The sequence below is a fragment of the Numida meleagris genome, chromosome 9 (assembly GCF_002078875.1).
Source record: "Numida meleagris isolate 19003 breed g44 Domestic line chromosome 9, NumMel1.0, whole genome shotgun sequence".
In the NCBI taxonomy this organism is placed as follows: Eukaryota; Metazoa; Chordata; class Aves; order Galliformes; family Numididae; genus Numida; species Numida meleagris.
In genome coordinates this window covers 5,263,109-5,280,004 of record NC_034417.1, presented here as the reverse complement: position 1 = coordinate 5,280,004, position 16,896 = coordinate 5,263,109, and the positions used below count along the sequence as shown (strand labels likewise).

At 37.1% G+C, this 16,896-nt stretch overlaps 1 protein-coding gene across 9 annotated transcripts in view; it reads left to right on the top strand.

Annotated features, from left to right (window-relative positions):
• FAM189A1 (family with sequence similarity 189 member A1) overlaps positions 1-16,896 on the top strand; it is a 216,849-nt gene that overhangs the window by 89,973 nt on the left and 109,980 nt on the right. For 7 of the 9 annotated variants that reach the window (XR_002441857.1, XR_002441854.1, XR_002441856.1 and 4 more), the window contains exons 6-12: positions 2,783-2,943; positions 3,554-3,692; positions 8,378-8,453; positions 9,257-9,850; positions 12,988-13,059; positions 13,907-14,235; positions 15,844-16,041. Coding sequence is in view for 1 of the 9 variants with exons in the window: in XM_021407593.1 (XP_021263268.1) it covers positions 2,783-2,943; positions 3,554-3,692; positions 8,378-8,453; positions 9,257-9,850; positions 12,988-13,059; positions 13,907-14,235; positions 15,844-16,029 (1,557 nt within the window). In the remaining 8 variants the exon portion in view is untranslated. Of the gene's footprint in view, positions 1-2,782; positions 2,944-3,553; positions 3,693-8,377; positions 8,454-9,256; positions 9,851-12,987; positions 13,060-13,906; positions 14,236-15,843; positions 16,603-16,896 lie in introns of those variants that run through there. The other 2 variants (XR_002441859.1, XM_021407593.1) reach the window with 2 other exon arrangements.

The window sequence follows — 16,896 nt, the reverse complement described above, 5'->3', positions numbered from 1 at the left end:
TATTGTAACATAGAATAACACGATTAATTCCTGTTTAATAGCTTTTCCACTGTTTTCTCAAGGAAGTCTGCTCTTTCTGATAACCCCTTATATTTGCTGTTGTTTCATTTCCTGCCAGTCTCCCTCTTACAGCTTCTTTCAATTTAATTTCTGTGCCTTCCAGCAGGATGATAACGCGCAGGTAAACTGTCACTTACAAACTCCCCTCCAAATATGTGTCTCTTTCATATCCATTTTGCCACTCGTTTTCAGCACTAGTCAAACAGTTCATTGCTATTTTGTATTTCCAGTAAAGCTTCTTGAAAGGAATGCAAATGATTCTGCTGCTAAACTGAACGGCATCTAACAATTAGGTCTTCTCCTTCTTGAATCACAGCCTGTGCAACACCTTTCCCTTCTGTCACTGAAATCCCACAACATGGATGTTGATACTTCACTCGCTGTAGAAGTGCTCTGCATTAATTGCCTTGTTCTGAGAAACATTAAGTCTATTGCCTCTTATAGATACCTGAATTAAGTGAGCTCCAGGAGACTTGAGAACTGAAGAGATGGAGCTACCTCTTTTCTAGTGGAAGCCAAATCTTTACTTTCCTGGCAGTGTATGTAAATGCTCTGTGGAAGATTATAAAAGTTAGAAAATTGCTTAGTGTCATGACTGTATAAGACTACGCACATTGTCAACTCCGCTAGGAAAATGAGTACAGTCCTGAGTTTGGTGGGATCAAATAAGGTACAAAATATGAGCCTGAAAATATAGAGATGTCTTCATTATGATAAATTTTTCTGAGATTTAGGTCATTAAGTAGTATTTTTTTTCGTTTCTGGAAGGGACTTTTAGGTGTTTTTTTTCTGGCACTAGATCAGTATTTCATCTTTATCTTTATTTGCTTCCTTTTTTCCTACCAGATTCTTCAGTGTGTTTAGGATGATAACAAACTGATGATCGTATCACATAGGTTTGGTGTTCATCAGTTAATATAATGTTAGAGTTTGGGAAACAGGTGTAGGAAGATCAGGTGAATTTAAACTGAGTTACCACAACAATGTTTCTTTATTCTGTAAGAGAAACCTGTAGAAGTGTCTGGTTGAACAGCAGTATCACATCTCATGTGCTTAAGAGCATTAGACATTTTGTGTAATGGAGGAGTAAATGAAGTAGATGTCTCTTATTGCTGTAACATTAGTAGACTATGATGTCCAAAAGTCATTGGTTATTGGACATAATATAAAGTATTCTGCAGAGGAAGTTCTTTATTTACTAATTGTGAAAATGCCTCTAGAGATCCAGTTAGTAAGCAGCTACTAGTTCATTTTTCCAAACAATTGAAATAGGTTCTTTCCAGCCCTCTGTTGTGTTGCATTATTAAAAATTCAACCTTTGAAACAACATACAAAGATTGTGTTTGGTGGAAGTAAGATGTAACTCAGCCTTCTGAATACCAAAGACCAGCATCACTTGTACAGTAGTATTAAGTCAGAATAACTGCCAGTGAGAATTTTTCTGGAAAAGTGAAAAAAAAATAAAACTGACATTAAAAATGAAATCAATTACTTTCTCGTCACTGGATCTCCGAAGCATAAGTATTTTCATTTTTACAAAAATGCTTTTTCAGTCTCCATCATTTATCTAAAAAATAGTAATGATGTAATGAGACAACAGTTCACACGTTTCAGTGTTAAAAGACAAATATGCCTCTAGCAAATTTTCTTACCTCACTGGTTTTAAAAGGCAAGAGCTGAAGACCAGGTTACCTATTGATCCAAAATAGTGGTATGACAGCACAGACGGCGTCTTGTCTGAAGAAGGAAGGATTCTATCATTTTTGATTGTAAATCCCTCTTTCTCCATGGCAACCATATAAAGCCAGGCCAGGGCATCTGGGTTCCATGCGATCTGCAGAATGGTCTGTATTTGATCTTCAAGCAGTTTAAGACTTTGATAGAAAGTTTTTTTTTAACTTCCTACTGTCAGTATCAGAAAGATGTCTTGATATCACTGCCATGCTAGAAGCTGATTAGTTTCTTATCACAAACATGTACAGTACTCCACAGTGTTATTACTTTTTATTATTCATTGCAGTTATTTTTTTCTAGTTTTGAGATGTTCAGATAGAATAAATGTTTTTCTTACATTCATACCAGTATTTCAAACCTTAATTTAGCATGTGTGCTCTGTCTGTATCACCAAACTATAAACATTTATTACGAATATTTTATAATAATAATAAAGAATAGTTATAACTGCTGCTTTTTTTTTTGTGAAAAATATAGTGCCTGTAGTCAAAATCAAATAAATATATAGCAGCAGATTTCTAGTTCGTTTTATTCAGGGGTTTGTTTGGTTTTGTCTGAAGCACAAGGTTTTTCAGATTGGAAGCAAAACTATGCAAACAGTTATTTTACTAGTTCTATTTATTGTTAATTATTAAAATAGCGCTGGCTATGTAGTGTTAGAATAGAATTGTATTACAAGATGTAACCGGTTCTTGAAATGTTATTTAATTTGAAATGCCTGTGTTTTCCACCCTAGGAGTAATTGATTTTGAGGTAGATATCTCTTTGTCTTTAGTAAAACCTTGCTTTATATTTTAGTAATTTGACTCTCATTCCTCACTGATCTCACATATTTTTATGCTTCCAGAAGTGTCTACCATTTCAGTATGGATATTAATGAAATCAGATATTGGTCAGAGTTGCTAAAACTGACCTTTAATTACAATTCTTATTATTGGAAATGTTTTTATTTCTACCATCTGAAGGAACTACACCTATTCATTTTCAGTTTCTGCCACAGCGGCCACATTCTGCCAATCCAGACTGCATGACTCCACATGGGACTGTTCTGCATCAAACTTTGGATTTTGATGAGTTCATCCCACCAATACCACCTCCACCCTACTACCCACCGGAATATACCTGCACACCTGTGGTAGAGGCACAGAGGTGATTCTTCTTACCTGTTCTTAGTTTTTCCATAGTTCTTAGCTACAGACTATGAAACTCTTTCAAAGAATATGAAGCAGGGTAATGCCCTACACTTTTATTAGCTGCTTCTTTCCCTGAGAGATTACATACATATTTTGAAAACTTGTTAGGACGCGCATGGAAATATTTGTCTTAAAGCACTGTTGTGATAGAGAAGTGATTGAACTTGGCAACGACAAGGATAACAATATCTGGACTTAAAGCACGAATGAGCTTATAAGTAATCCTTTTACAATTAACATGGTACACTTGAGGTTGAATGTGAGATTTAATTTTCTAAGGAAATCATTGTTCTGTATATGCATTATTGTGGAGTAGTGAAGGGCAGTAGTGACAGAAAAGGACTGGGACAGATGGCTGGTGTCCAAAATGAAACACAGTTTATAATGCTAAAAGATGAATGAAGGCTTCATTTTGGCTGTCTTATGAATTGCATCAGTTGATTCTTTGTACTATACTGGCTTTGAATTCAGAGAAAGCTCTACGTTATCGTGATACAGGTATTAGTATGCCAAGTAAATAGAATGTAATTTTGTAATAGCTAAGTTTCCTTGTTTGTATTTTTAAGCAGAAGTCTCCACTTGGAATTTCCTCATTCCCCATTCAGTGCTTTGTATGAAGTCACCATTAACAGCCCAGGAATGCTGTATCCAACTGAGCTGCCACCTCCGTACGAGGCAGTGATTGGAGAAACTCCTGCCAGTCAGGTAAGGCAAGCTGAAGGGAATTTATTTCATAGTCTCCAAATTCTCAGTGAAAATAATCTAAATACTCCTCAGAGTATATAAAGCCTTTATTTGGAACTATGAGAAAGGATCCATTATATTTCAGACAAATACTTGCATTATACATTTTGACTTGCGTTTTACTATACAGCGGCAGCTCTAGTCAAACTAGAATCATAATGTATCTATGTACAACCTAAGCTACTTTGCATAGAGTTTTCTTTGAAGTCATATGTGATCACTGAATAGGCTGGAACGGCCTTCTAAATGATTATATTTGTTTTTATAAACTCTAATTTATGGGAGAATTTAGTAAAAACTCAAGGAGTTAATACAATATTGATATTGCACATTGGGTATTAATAGCATACTGTACTTTGCATTTCCCCAAAATGAAGAAATTGCTAGTGATTCTTTCACACTGGGGAAACCCACCGCAGCAGAAAACACGGAAACAAACAAGCAACAATGGCAAAAAAAAACAATACATAAATGCAGTTACATGCAAGAAGATTAGTAAGACTATTCACAAAGTGTCTGAGGAAAAAAAAAGTTTATTTGCACAGTCCCTGACAAGAATACAATTTAAGAAAGCTCCGGATATGCCTAATTTTGCAACTAACTTCACTGACAAAGCAGCTTCTGACAACTTTTCAATTTCTTTCCTCCTATCTGCTCTCCACTGTCTGCTAAAATATACAAGCCTACATAAAGTGAACTTATACAGACTGGTTGCAGGTTTTTTCCTGAACAGCAAAATTGGAGTTTCTGAGGCCAAAGTGTGTTTTATCAGTGTTCCATTGTTTTGACTTCACAGTAAGTCAGAGGAACCTGCACGTCCTGGAGGAGCTGATGTTTTTCAGAAATTAATTTAAAAAATTGGCAGAAACAATCTGAATTACAGATGTATTGAGGGGGAGAGAAGAATCGTATGTGAAAAGGATTTATATGTGGTGCTCACTAAGGTTTAGAAAAGAGTCTATACTTGAACACAAAATCACTTTGGGCACTTTTGTAACTGAGATTTCACTTTCTGTGTACATCAACATCCTATAGCACAATAACATTAGTATCTGACAAAAATGTAATGATGTAATTTAAAGTAGCAAAGTCATGTTCTTGCTAGGAAAGCACCAGAGTTGATATGCAGATATACTAACTTCTATTTTTTGGTGCCTGGGGTCTGTGTCATTACCTTGCCTATTCATCTGGGGCTATCTGAGTTCCAAAAGTGTTTGTCACACAATGATAAGGACTGGTGATTTTAAATTACTAAGTGGTGGTAACTACATAGTAAGTGTATGTATGCCTGGTAGTGGCTGGTTAGGAAGGCTTGTAGGAGCAAAGGAGCTCAGTATCAGAAGTGAGATATATTGTCATTGCTAACTAAAGCCTGCAGAGCAACTTTGTAGTTGTATGCTTTTCTCGATGGCAGAAGTTCTAATATTTTTTGCAGTCAGTGTCCCAGTGAATCTGTAAATGAAGGAATAGAGCCAAAGTCTAAGACAGTTTTAGGTCTTCAAGACGAATCAGATGTAGCCCTATATTCTTACGTGGTACAAATGTTCCCTTTTAGTATGCATCAAGCCACAGGGCAAACTGAACTGAAATAACTAGATATATAAATCTCTCACAGACTTTGCAATGGTAATCGTAGCAGAGCTTTAGCTACAGAAGTGCTTCTGGGAACCATTATGCGACAATAATTATTAATCTCTTTACTGATCATCAAGCAATAGATTTTGTTTGTTTTTAGATGGATTGAACTCCCTAGAGTTTTATTAGATTCTATCAAATTAGTACTCATGCATTTCATGCACAATAAATGTCAATGCTAATTTAACTGGTTGCATCTAAACAAGAATTGCTGTTGTCATCTGTACTGATTAGGAATTCTGGTTTTATGACCATGAAAAAAAAAAGCTTTCCAAACAATTTTCCATGGGAAGAACTGATGAGGATGTAGTAAAGAACAGACAGGTTACGGTTCCGGGTAAATTATACCAGTGACTATTTTGTAAGCTTTACTATATTATAGGCTGTACAGATTTGTTTAGAGCATGTTTTTTCTCACTTTTTTTCTGTTGTTAACTTAGTGACTATTTGCCAACCTTTACATCTGAGGATGTGCAAGTTAATGATCTTTGTTACTATAGGCAGTGCAGTAAACTGTGTAAGCCCACCTGCCATCTGTATGCAACTGTGACCTAGATAAATTTGCCACTGTTACCTCCTGCAATTAAAACCATGATTCTCCTTTGCTCAAGCAAGATTAATCAATTCAGAATGCATGTAAAGTGTATTTGAGAATTTTTTTAGATTTACTAGATCAAAGCTACAGATGGTTCTTTTTCTCTAGTAGAGATTTGCCAAAACCTCAACTTTGCACATAACTGATTTTATAGGTGCTAGACCACTTCAGAGGTACTAGATAATGTTACTGCATCTGCCAGCTGACTGAGAGAATGTAGGAGGTCAATAAACATTTCAGCACAGCTACTCAGCAGATATTACCATAGAATCACAGAATGGCTTAGGCTGGAGGGGGCCTTAAAGATTGTCATCATTAAAGACAATCCCCTCCCTCTGCCTGCTGCCACCCCTCTTGTGATGCAGCCCAGGATACCATTGGTCTTCCGGGGCACACTGCAGGCTCATGTCCAGCTTCTCATCAGTCAGGACCCCTAAGTACTTCTCTGCAGGGCTGCTCTCAATGAATTCTTTTCCCAGTTTGGACTCATATCCGGGATTGTCTTGACCCACGTGCAACCCCTTTGGCTTTGCTAAACCTCATTAGATTCTCGTGTGCAAAATTATTTTGTCAGAGATTAAGAATTGATGACACAATCTAGCAAACAAATACCAAACACCTTTAAAACATTATTTCATCAAAAAATCTAGTTAGAGAAATTAAATATATTCATTTTCTGATCAAATTTTCTCCAGCAACAAAGATCATTTCTTGCTTTGGACAAAACATTTCCCAAACTTTACATTCTTTTCACAAGCTTACACTTGCTTCTGTAAAGTTGCTCTTCCGTTTCCTGATCTGAAAATAAAACAATTTCCATTTTTGAGAGTAAACTTATTGCAAATCTCCTAGCTGAAGAAGGCTGTTACTTCAGCACAGGCAGTAGAACTTCTCTAAAATGCCAGTGTAGTGAAAAAAAAAAACATTTTCTAAAGGCTATACACACATGAATCTGTTGTGCTGGATTGAGGAAGCAGGGTGAGCAGTTCCACTGTGAGTTCCCCGAAGTGGTCTGCAACTTAGAATGACACCACAGATTTTTTACCACATACAAATTTGCTTCAGTGAAGAAAGACAATCAAAAAAATTGCAACTATATTTTTAAAAATATGACTAATTTTGCGTTTTCTTTGTTTCCAAATCCCCTATCCATATATTGCTGAGGTAAAATGTTGTTGGTACTTCTTTTTTTAATTATATTTGCAAACTCTTAGAATCACTTTTTAAAATTCTATCACAAAAATGTTTTTTGACCATTTTATCATAGTAAGGTATGGATAAATAGATATATATAAAAGAGTGGGCACAGTAATTTAGGCGTGTATATGCTTTAATCTACATTGGCATGTGTGTTGGAAGCTTTTTTCTTAATAGGTTCAGAGTAATAGTGTCAAATCCAATTTTTTAGAAGGCCAGATACAAATCAAACTCTTGACTAAAAGGTTTTCAAAGAAGTGATTGATGGTTATTTCTTAAGTCTGTAATTATTAGTAATGAGCTTTTACTAGTTAATTGTGGCCCTACAGAAACAGATTAGATGCTTTCTACTAAAGATGGTATCAATCTCTCAATCTCTTTGTCTTTGGATATTTTTTGTATGTTGCTACGAGTTATTTATTGGAACCTTTTTTTTTTCCTAATACCAATCATGACCACAAAGAACTGCTGAAAATCTAATGAGGTTGGCAGCAAGGTTCAATCCAACATCTGTTAAAATCAGTAGAAGGAAAATTTCCTAAATTTTAGTTCTTTGTGCATCAAGTTTATGGATCAGCAGGGCTAATTCTGAGTTTTGTTCACATAATTCTCAAAAGTGAAGGGAAGTTACCCACTTAGATTCATTCCTTAGGAAAAAAGGTGACTCTAAAAGAAATCTCTGATAGGCTGGAGAGCACCATACCTTGGCCGGCTTGGGTGAGTGTTGTAAGAGAGCTTAGAAATACAGTGGATGTTAACATCTTGTAAAATAACCAGAGAAAAATAAATCTCCTATGCTTGTTTTTATCATTAATTGTTATTCTCTATCCTATTTTGGGGTGATACAACGTGGTGTCATGTCTGGGGAATAAACATAGTATGGAAAAATGCATGGTATTGAGAAGAGTTTGCTCCTAGTGACACCATTAGTTTTAAGCACTGCAAATGCATGTGTTGGGTAAAATGGGTCTGCAACACCAGCTGCATGTGTATTCAAGATGAATTTAGCCTGTAGATTCTAGAAAAGTGAAAAATTGCTTCAAGCATGTTCTTTTGCTGGGTTTTTCCTGACGCAAAGACATTGTAAATATTTTTCAATCTGAATAGCAGCAGATAGTCATTTCATGGTGCCAGATGTATTGTTCAGATTATTAGTGCTGTACTTCGTTTTGGTAAGCTGTACATTGATGTGCTGTTTCACTGAATAATTTTCATTTAGGTCACTGGTACTGATCAGCAAGTATCTGAATCAAGCTTGGGTGAGAGGAATGTGACCCTGGGTTTCAGCACGCAAGGTAATCATAGCGTTATTGAAAAAGAGAGAGCACTAGATTTCTGAGTGGACTTTTCCTTTTCTTCTGCCATTCCCAGTGGAGAAAGCAGGATTTGCTTCCAGATTGTTCACGGCAAGAACCTTTTCCTAGCCATAAACAGATACGGCTGGAAACACAGAGGAAATCAAAGAGGAGTTGTTTTTAACAAAGTGTGCCCTGTAGCTCCCCTGGAAATATACTCATTTTGATTAAAGCCTCTGAGGCAGATACAGCAACTGTCATTTCTTTTTGAAGAATCATGCTCGTAACCGGCAGTTTGTTTCTCATTGTCAGCAGCGAGGGGTGCTAATCTGATAGTCCATATAGCTTCCTCATGCATGGCTTCTAGAAGCTGGGACAAGAAACTTGCTGCCCAAAGAACAGATGTCAATGACATAGATGAGTAGCAGCACAGAGCGTGTTTAAGAGTCACTAAAAGAGGTTTCCTTAACATATTTGTTGGTGTAGAGGGCGTTTTAAACTCAGTAGTCCCAGCTAAATGGAATATGTTGAAAAAGAATAATCTCGTTCGGTAAAAAAATTTTGGGGGACCTATCGCAAGTATAAATGATCTGGTCAACTACTGCAGCTTTAGCAGTGCATAAGATGCATTTTTAATATAATGTTAAAATTATAATGTAGATGTCACAAATTTGGGAATAGTGCAGAGCCAAATACTTATTTTCATACAAGAAGACATTTTCATTCATAACATCTATATGATGAAATTGAAGGGAGGAAGAGGCGTGAAGCCTTTATTTTTCTCTGAATCTCTTGTTTTACAGTTTCTGTTGAGAGCACCTCATTGATGACCTCCGAAACTGCTGAAATCCCAGACCATAGCTGCTCCTCTGAAGATCTTTGTTCGCTGGAAGTTCAAGGATCTCTCCGTTCTTCAGATTTTTCTCCCTCCTGTACACACTGCAAAGGGGCTACGGGCTGGAGCTGCAGCAGTCTGGACTACAGCACCCGCTGCAGGTTCCACAGAACTCGCTCCGAAGGTTTTCCTGATGAGGATGTCAGTTTGCACAGCAGAGTCTCTATGGACAAGTCTCAAGGACAGGAAAATGAAAACTGTGCCCACGGCCGATCCTCAGACTGTTCATCAGAGAATTTCAACCCCTCAGAAAGAGAACTGCGAAGTACTGCTCAAGAAGGCAGTGTCACATTGCATTTGAAACAAATGAAAACCTGCTGTGGGGTCTTTAGCCAGCCTCCTGTCCCTCCCCACACTGCTCCCTGTTTTGGGCCTGCAAATACTTCATCGTATGCGAGCAGTTCTGAGAGTACTGTCCAGCAGCATCATGTTACAAAGTACCGAATTTCAAATATTGTCCGATCAACTAGTGATCCTGTATCGTGTTCGTCTTATATAGAAGGTAGGTGTAGTACAACAAGGCTGATGGGGCGTGGAACAACTGAGGGGTGTTGGATTTATGCAATTGGTGTGGCTGGAAATTATTTGAAACCTTTTACTGTGTTGACTTACATGTGAGGAATTTAGTTCCATGCACATGTTCTAGATTTGAATTTTTTTAAGAATGAAGGTGATAAAAAGTGACAGTGAAATTAATTTTGTATTTTCTGAATTGTACCAGCCTTTCTGCACTTGTCAGAAAGCCATCTCCTGAGTAGATGCTTCCACTTCTCTATTTCTGTTATACTGAGAAACTAAACCAAATGGTTGAATAGTAGCTGTGGTCTATTTGGGAAATGATTAATTGAGCTGTCATGCTCTTAATACAGCAGGTTGTGTTTCCTGAAGGTGACACTGACATTGACAGTTTCATTTCAGAGGCAGTCACAATGTGACTGTATTGGACTGTATCGTGAAAAGTTTTAGAGTAAGAAAGGAGAGATGAGGCATACAACAAGGTGATGAAGGAAAAGGAGAGCTTGTGACTGTTGAAGATAAGCATCTGTTACGAATCTCCTTTTAGACAAGTAGGGGAGAAGAGAGGAATTATTAGCTGAACACCGTATCTTTATAAAAATCTGCTTGTTAGTGGAAAATGTATGTTTGATTTAGTAGGGAGTTTTTGATAAATAATAGCAGGAATATGGAAGTGTCTAAAGCACTTGAGAAGTACAGGTTTTATGAAGGGATGTAAGCTGTTTGGAGGGGTTAACATGGAGAAGTGATCTGAGAACAAAAATGAAGTCTTTGTATGATATTAGGCAGATTGTGCTGATACAGAAGCATTCACTGGGCTTTCTAAGGTATCTGTGGGAAGAACTGACTGCCTCAAAATGGAAGTAGATGAAATGCTGAAACAGCTAGTTTTATTTAGAAGTGTTGATTCTGTTGTGGGTTTTTCTGCATCATTATTCTCTTCATATGAATTTCAGAGACCTCATACCTAGTTCAGTAATTGACTGTCTTATACCTTTAGAAATCTGGTCTCAGCATGCTGTCGAGGAAATGTATATCTTTAATCCAGAAATCTGTGTTTATTTTATGAAATTTAATCTGCTAGGATATATAGGTGCTACGAAGCTGTTGTGCAGACAGTAAGTAGGAATTTCTGAATCCTTTCTCCTGAGCCAAATGTGAGAAGAACAGCTCTTTCTCTTCTGGATTACACTCTGCAAGTTTTCCATATTGTGCTCCATATGCTCTTTGAGTAGTGTTTGACAGAGATACTAATGTAGGCAGCCATATCTATGTTCTCTAGCTGACTTCTGGGACACCTGCCATAACAGATGCTCTGCCTTTATTTTTACGTGTCCTAAATACATCCATCATCTCTTCTGGAGGAGTGGCATTATTTAACTAACTCTTCTTATGGGAATTACTTTGATTAATTTCCAAGTTCCTAGCCGTACATGAGCTGAGAACAAGAGTTGAACGTTACAGAGATTTAACTGGGTTTAACAAAGATTTTAATAACGAAGCAGAGATGGTTCTAGAAATACTGATATACACATGGCAAAGGGGGATTATGAGGAGTAACTCGGAGTGTTTGTGCTGGCCTAGTTTGCTGCTCTGCATACTGAAGATCCTTAAAATGAAATGTTTAAGAGAGGCATTTGAGTTTAGATTTGTATCTTTCTTTCATTAATATTTTTGGCACAAAAGAGTTTACCAAAATTTTAGTCTGAAATTTTTCACTACTTCGCTCACCTTCCTCACTCTACTTTTCATTGTCAATTACTTGGAAATCACACAGATTGGAAGTGGCACAGTTTACCACATACCAGCTGTTTGTGGCAGCATCTAGATTTTTCATGACTGACTGCTGCTCTAGAGATTCTACTGCAAAATTCTGAAACGCTTACTAATACTTCTCATAGTTATGTAGTGATTTTATATACGTAAGGTATGTATGATAAATGCTCATAATTCTGCGGGCCATACGTTATGTAATATTACAATTTTGGTAAGAAAAACCCTGTGCAGCAGATAATGTATGGCACCGGTAACACTGATAGATGTGGAAGATTTGGAGCACACTTAATGTAGTTTACAAGCTTAAATGTGTCGCAGTATGAGTCAAGAGAGGTTAAAAGTAAGTGTAAACCTGCTATGTATGCTGTGTTAGTGCTGTATTTCACAACCATCTGTATGACTCCAGTGCAATGTGCAGTGGAAAGGAAAATGAAGGACATAATAGTGGCTGTCTCTTAATTTCTCACAACTTTTCTGTGTTTGTAGCATCTTATGTTTGACTTCATTGAATTGTTCTCTCTGCCAGAAAGGATTAAGCCAGCTTTTCATGACAAACCTTCCCAGAAGAGATGGAAGAAAACCTATTATACTAAGAAGTCTAAAATAGTTTTCAGTTCTGAAAACAGATGTAAACAGACATAGCAAATATGGGAGCAAATATTTTATTTCACCTTGACTGTCACAAGCCTGAGATCACAAAGACTGTGCTGATAATTACGTGTCATGTGATCTCATGATCACTGATCTGTGCTGGCGCCACAGAAACACTCTCATTAGAAGGCAGCTATGTTCAGAGCTGTGTTCAGATGCTCTGTTTGTTATTAATTGCATCAGCAGTAACCATAGTGGTCAGCCTACCCATCAATTTGATCTATCCACCACAGAATGTGTTCTGCAAAGAATGAAAATATATTCTTAAAAAAAAGAAAACAACACTATTTTTATAGAAATAAGGGCTTCATCTTTCCTGCTTCTCCTTTTTTTTTAAAAAAAAGGTAAACTGTTTGCCAAGGAAATACAGTGTGGTCTGAATTCTGCCCCTAGAAATCATTGAGCCTTCTATAACTTCAGTACCTAGGCCTGAAATACGTCAGCTGTGAGCTGCATAACAGAGAGGAAACCATCAAGCAAGGAACTGTATTTTTCTGTTTGTGCTTATTTAATAGCTGAAAGGACATTTCTGTATATAGTAGTTTCTCTTCACAAATGGACATTTTGCAAGTAGTATTTCATCTGAGTAGATTCATTCTGTAAAGGTGATTATAAAAGATCCAAATGTATTTTTTCCTTGCTTTCAACAGAGGATAACAGAGCTTGATAGTGCTCTTTTTGGCTCTTTCTTTCAAGGTGATCATTGTGCCTGGAGTCCTGTATGTAGACAGCATCAAGATGCAGGATCGTCAGCTACATTAGAAACAGGTGAGATCAGTTTTCTAAGGCGGGTTTCTTTCTTTTTAAAAAAAATAATTTAAATAAGCTTTTGATACAGAAAATAAGATCACGAAAATTTGGGGTAAAAATCACTTTAATAATCACTCAATACATGCATGATGTACAACACCGATGCAGTCATACTTACACACATTCACAGAGCTCACCTACTGACAGAATCCTGCTTCTTGTACTTAATGCAGTGGATGGGGTTTGTTTGTCTCACAGCATATTGGGAAAAAGGAAAATTGATTGTTCCCGCACCCAGGCATTCTGTTACAGAGCTACAGTTGCAGTTTTTTTGGAAGCAGCCTTTGATCACAAATCACAAATACTGTGACTGAAGTCTCCATTTGAGTTTACTTTTTGCTATCTCTATTTCTTGCTGATCTCTCATATTCACTGTTCATATTTTTGAGGTCTAACTAGAAGTAAGAGGAACTAAGTTCTTTCAGACAGGCAAGCTAAAACATTGCAAGCTACATGTATAACACTGTAGTTGGTGTTTCCCCTTACCATTAATGTCAACTGAAATCCCTGAAAGTGGGCGTAACAAAAATGTTGGAAATTTATGAAGTATTTTAATTACCCACTCAGTCACGTAAATGCAGTCTTTCTTCCTCATGAAAGTGAATCGTAACGCAACTTTTGGTTAAAATTACCCATTTTTGGAGTGTTTCCTTGATTACATATTGTTGTTATCTCCAGAAAAAAAAGAAAGAAAAAAAAAAACTAAGTAAAACCTTATGTGACAACTCTTGACTTGCTTTTTTTTTTCTTCTTTAAAAAATCATCAAACTATTACTTTAAAGATATTCTTCCCCCCCTTTTTTAGTTCCTGTTTCTGGTTCTCATATGGCTGCCTCTGCTTGTCAGCATTCTTTGAGCAGTTTCCTACCAACTGGAAAACAGAGGGATACAAGAAACATTGATCTACATTTAAAGCCAAAGGCTTTGCAAACAGTCTCAAAAGAACGACCACACTCTTTAGTGGACCTTAAGGCCTATAAAGATACAAAAATTTTAGTGGCAAAATTTTTGGAACATTCAAACTGTAATCTCCCTCCAGAAGTACGTCACGTAGTGAACAGTATACGATCAGTAATAAAATCTGATGAAAGACACATGGAAGAAGCCATCTTCAGTGCCAATATTATAGACCAGGTAGGCCACAAATGTTCTAAAGATTTGTTCAACTGTGATAGACACATATTGTATGGAAATGTTTTTACAGTTGTAAATAGTTCAAAGAATTACTACAGAAATTCTTTTATAATAACATGGCTTCGGTGAGAAATAACTAACATTTATCAAGGGGTGATGTGTTATACACTGAGGAAGTCATAAATGTATTTAAAACTCTTCAGCCAGACCCAGTACTGGTAATACCCGAGGGATCTCTAGGGAACCGATTTTACACATTGGTAATCATAACCTGCTATTTCCGAAGTCTTTTTACACCTGGGACATACTGTTCCATACAAGCATCTGTGTTCATATATAGATATATGGGTTCCAGAACTGACTTGGATCTGTTGTTTTTTTCAGGCAGCTGTGTTTGTACAGCATAAGCTACTAGCTGAAATGAAAGTGTGGATAAACAAGTAGAACCACAATCTATCGAAGCAGGACACTGCAGTTACCCTTAAACCTGGCTAGAAGAATGATAATGATCCTTGCTATTTTTAAGAAAAATAATTGATGATTTTGTGCTTTTCCAAATGGATGAATAGTACATCTTCTCACCACGAGAGAGAATAAAAGAGATGCAGGGCTTGGAAGGAATTATAAAACAAGGGAATTAGTAGTGGCAGCAACTTTTATAATCTAATACATGTTTAGTAATAAATCTTTTTTGGGGAAGGAACGTGATGAATCACCTCTTGGTAGTACTGTTACCAGAGTGATAGATATAGAAATGAAGTTCCTTTTATATTGCCAAGTTTGAAAAGGAGAATGTTCCTAACAGTTACTAACCATGTTCAGGTTGACAGAAGGGTTTCCACAGATCTGGACTCATGATTAAGGGTGGACACCTGGGTCTGCCGTTTTTACTTTCTGAGATACTTAATATGTGTGGCATTAGTCTGCTGATGCCTAAATGGGGTAAATTTGCTAAGTATTAAAACAGGATGTAATAACTATTTAAACTTCATGTGAAGTAGTTTGAAGTTTAGCAGGAAACATGCACCATTTGCAGTCTTACTGCAAGATTGCCTTTTGCCAGCTGTGAAGTAGAACAAAGAAGGAGCACTGTATCATTTAACTCTAGTCACATCAGTAGAAAAGCAGTACTGTCAGGACATACTTAGAGTGACAGTAGGGAATAAACTTTTAACATTTCTGTTGCTTTACAGTATTTGTAGGCCATTAAATCCCCAGGATTAGAAAGCTGAAAACATTTAATTTACTCCAGACTTGCATTTGTTTCTTATAAAGCAAAACTGTCCTCTTTTCCACTGGTTTCCTTTCCATTCTTACACAGAGAAACAAGTACTTGTTTGCTCCTTTGTTGATTTAGTACTATGGTACAGGTGCAACACCTGGTACCTTTCAAGTCTGACTTTGCTTTCCAATAGCCAGCTATGACCAGGTGTAAAAACAGAAGTGGGATAGACTCTGGGTGGCTGCATAACATGTGTCTCCTTTGGTGGAGCTCCATCACTAGGTGCCTTACAGGAAGTGATATTCAGAGGCCAAACCTTTTGAATGAAAAGAAATTTTACCCTGTTCTCTCCACTTTTTCCTTCTCCATTTCTGCCCTTTGAACAGGTAATCACAAGTTCCCAGCAGAGTGTGAATACCTCTAGAAAGCGACTTCAGGAAGACCTTCATCTTCAGAGTTGTGGTGCTCTGAGCTCTCCAGTTGCCTTCTTACGCAGGTCCCATCTCACTCGCAGTTTACAGCGGGGCAGGCCTCACAGTTTAATTGGAGTTTGCCAGGAGACCATCCTTTGATAATATTCACAGGTATGTGATTCCAGCAGAGAGAATTAAGGAAGAAACCAGGACTGGCAGAAATGCAAGTGGTGGATGGCTTAAAAAGGAAAAAGTGTCTTCCTTTGGAATTCTACTTTTTTCCAGCAGCAGGAAGAGAACACCTGTTTTTCTGAATGTAAATTTCAGCCCTGCATTTTGAAAAAAATTAACTGATTTATTAGTAAACTCGTAACAAATGTTTTCCCGACCAGAAATGCATATATTTCCCTGTACTTACAGAAATGCTGCTGATGCTGTCTAGCATTTCTTCAAAACCATTGCAAAACCACCACAGACTGGCTGTACAACTTAGAAGTTGTATTTATTTAATGTACCTCAAGGTGTTTTAACTATGATGAGTGTTTTAATAAAAAGTATTTCTGGACTTCGCTTTTTCAACAGCTGATTTGGATAGAACTGTAAAGGTGTTCATATGCACATACAGTGCTGCTTCTAATTCATTTTTCCTGTGTCCTTCATGCCAGGCTAACTGATCTGCTGTATTATTCTTTTCCTCTGAGCCTCTGCAATGTGTTGCCCTTTTAAACAGTACTAAAGGCTGTGGTGTGCTTTACTTTTACTTTGTTCTCAGTGGTCATGAGGTTATTAGTGGAGTAGCATGTGCTACTAAAAACGGACATTTTAATTACTCGGTGAATTGTGGCCAAAAAGTGCATTAGGGAAGAAGTTGCTGAAATTCAGCATTTCCAAAAATAAACATCAGGTGATGGGAAACGAGATGCATTTTTTTTCTAGCAGAGCCATGAACATTTGAAAAAAGAATTGTTATTCCAATTAGTAGTTTGGACAGTTGTATTACTAAAACATTTCCCTGTGGCTCTGCTG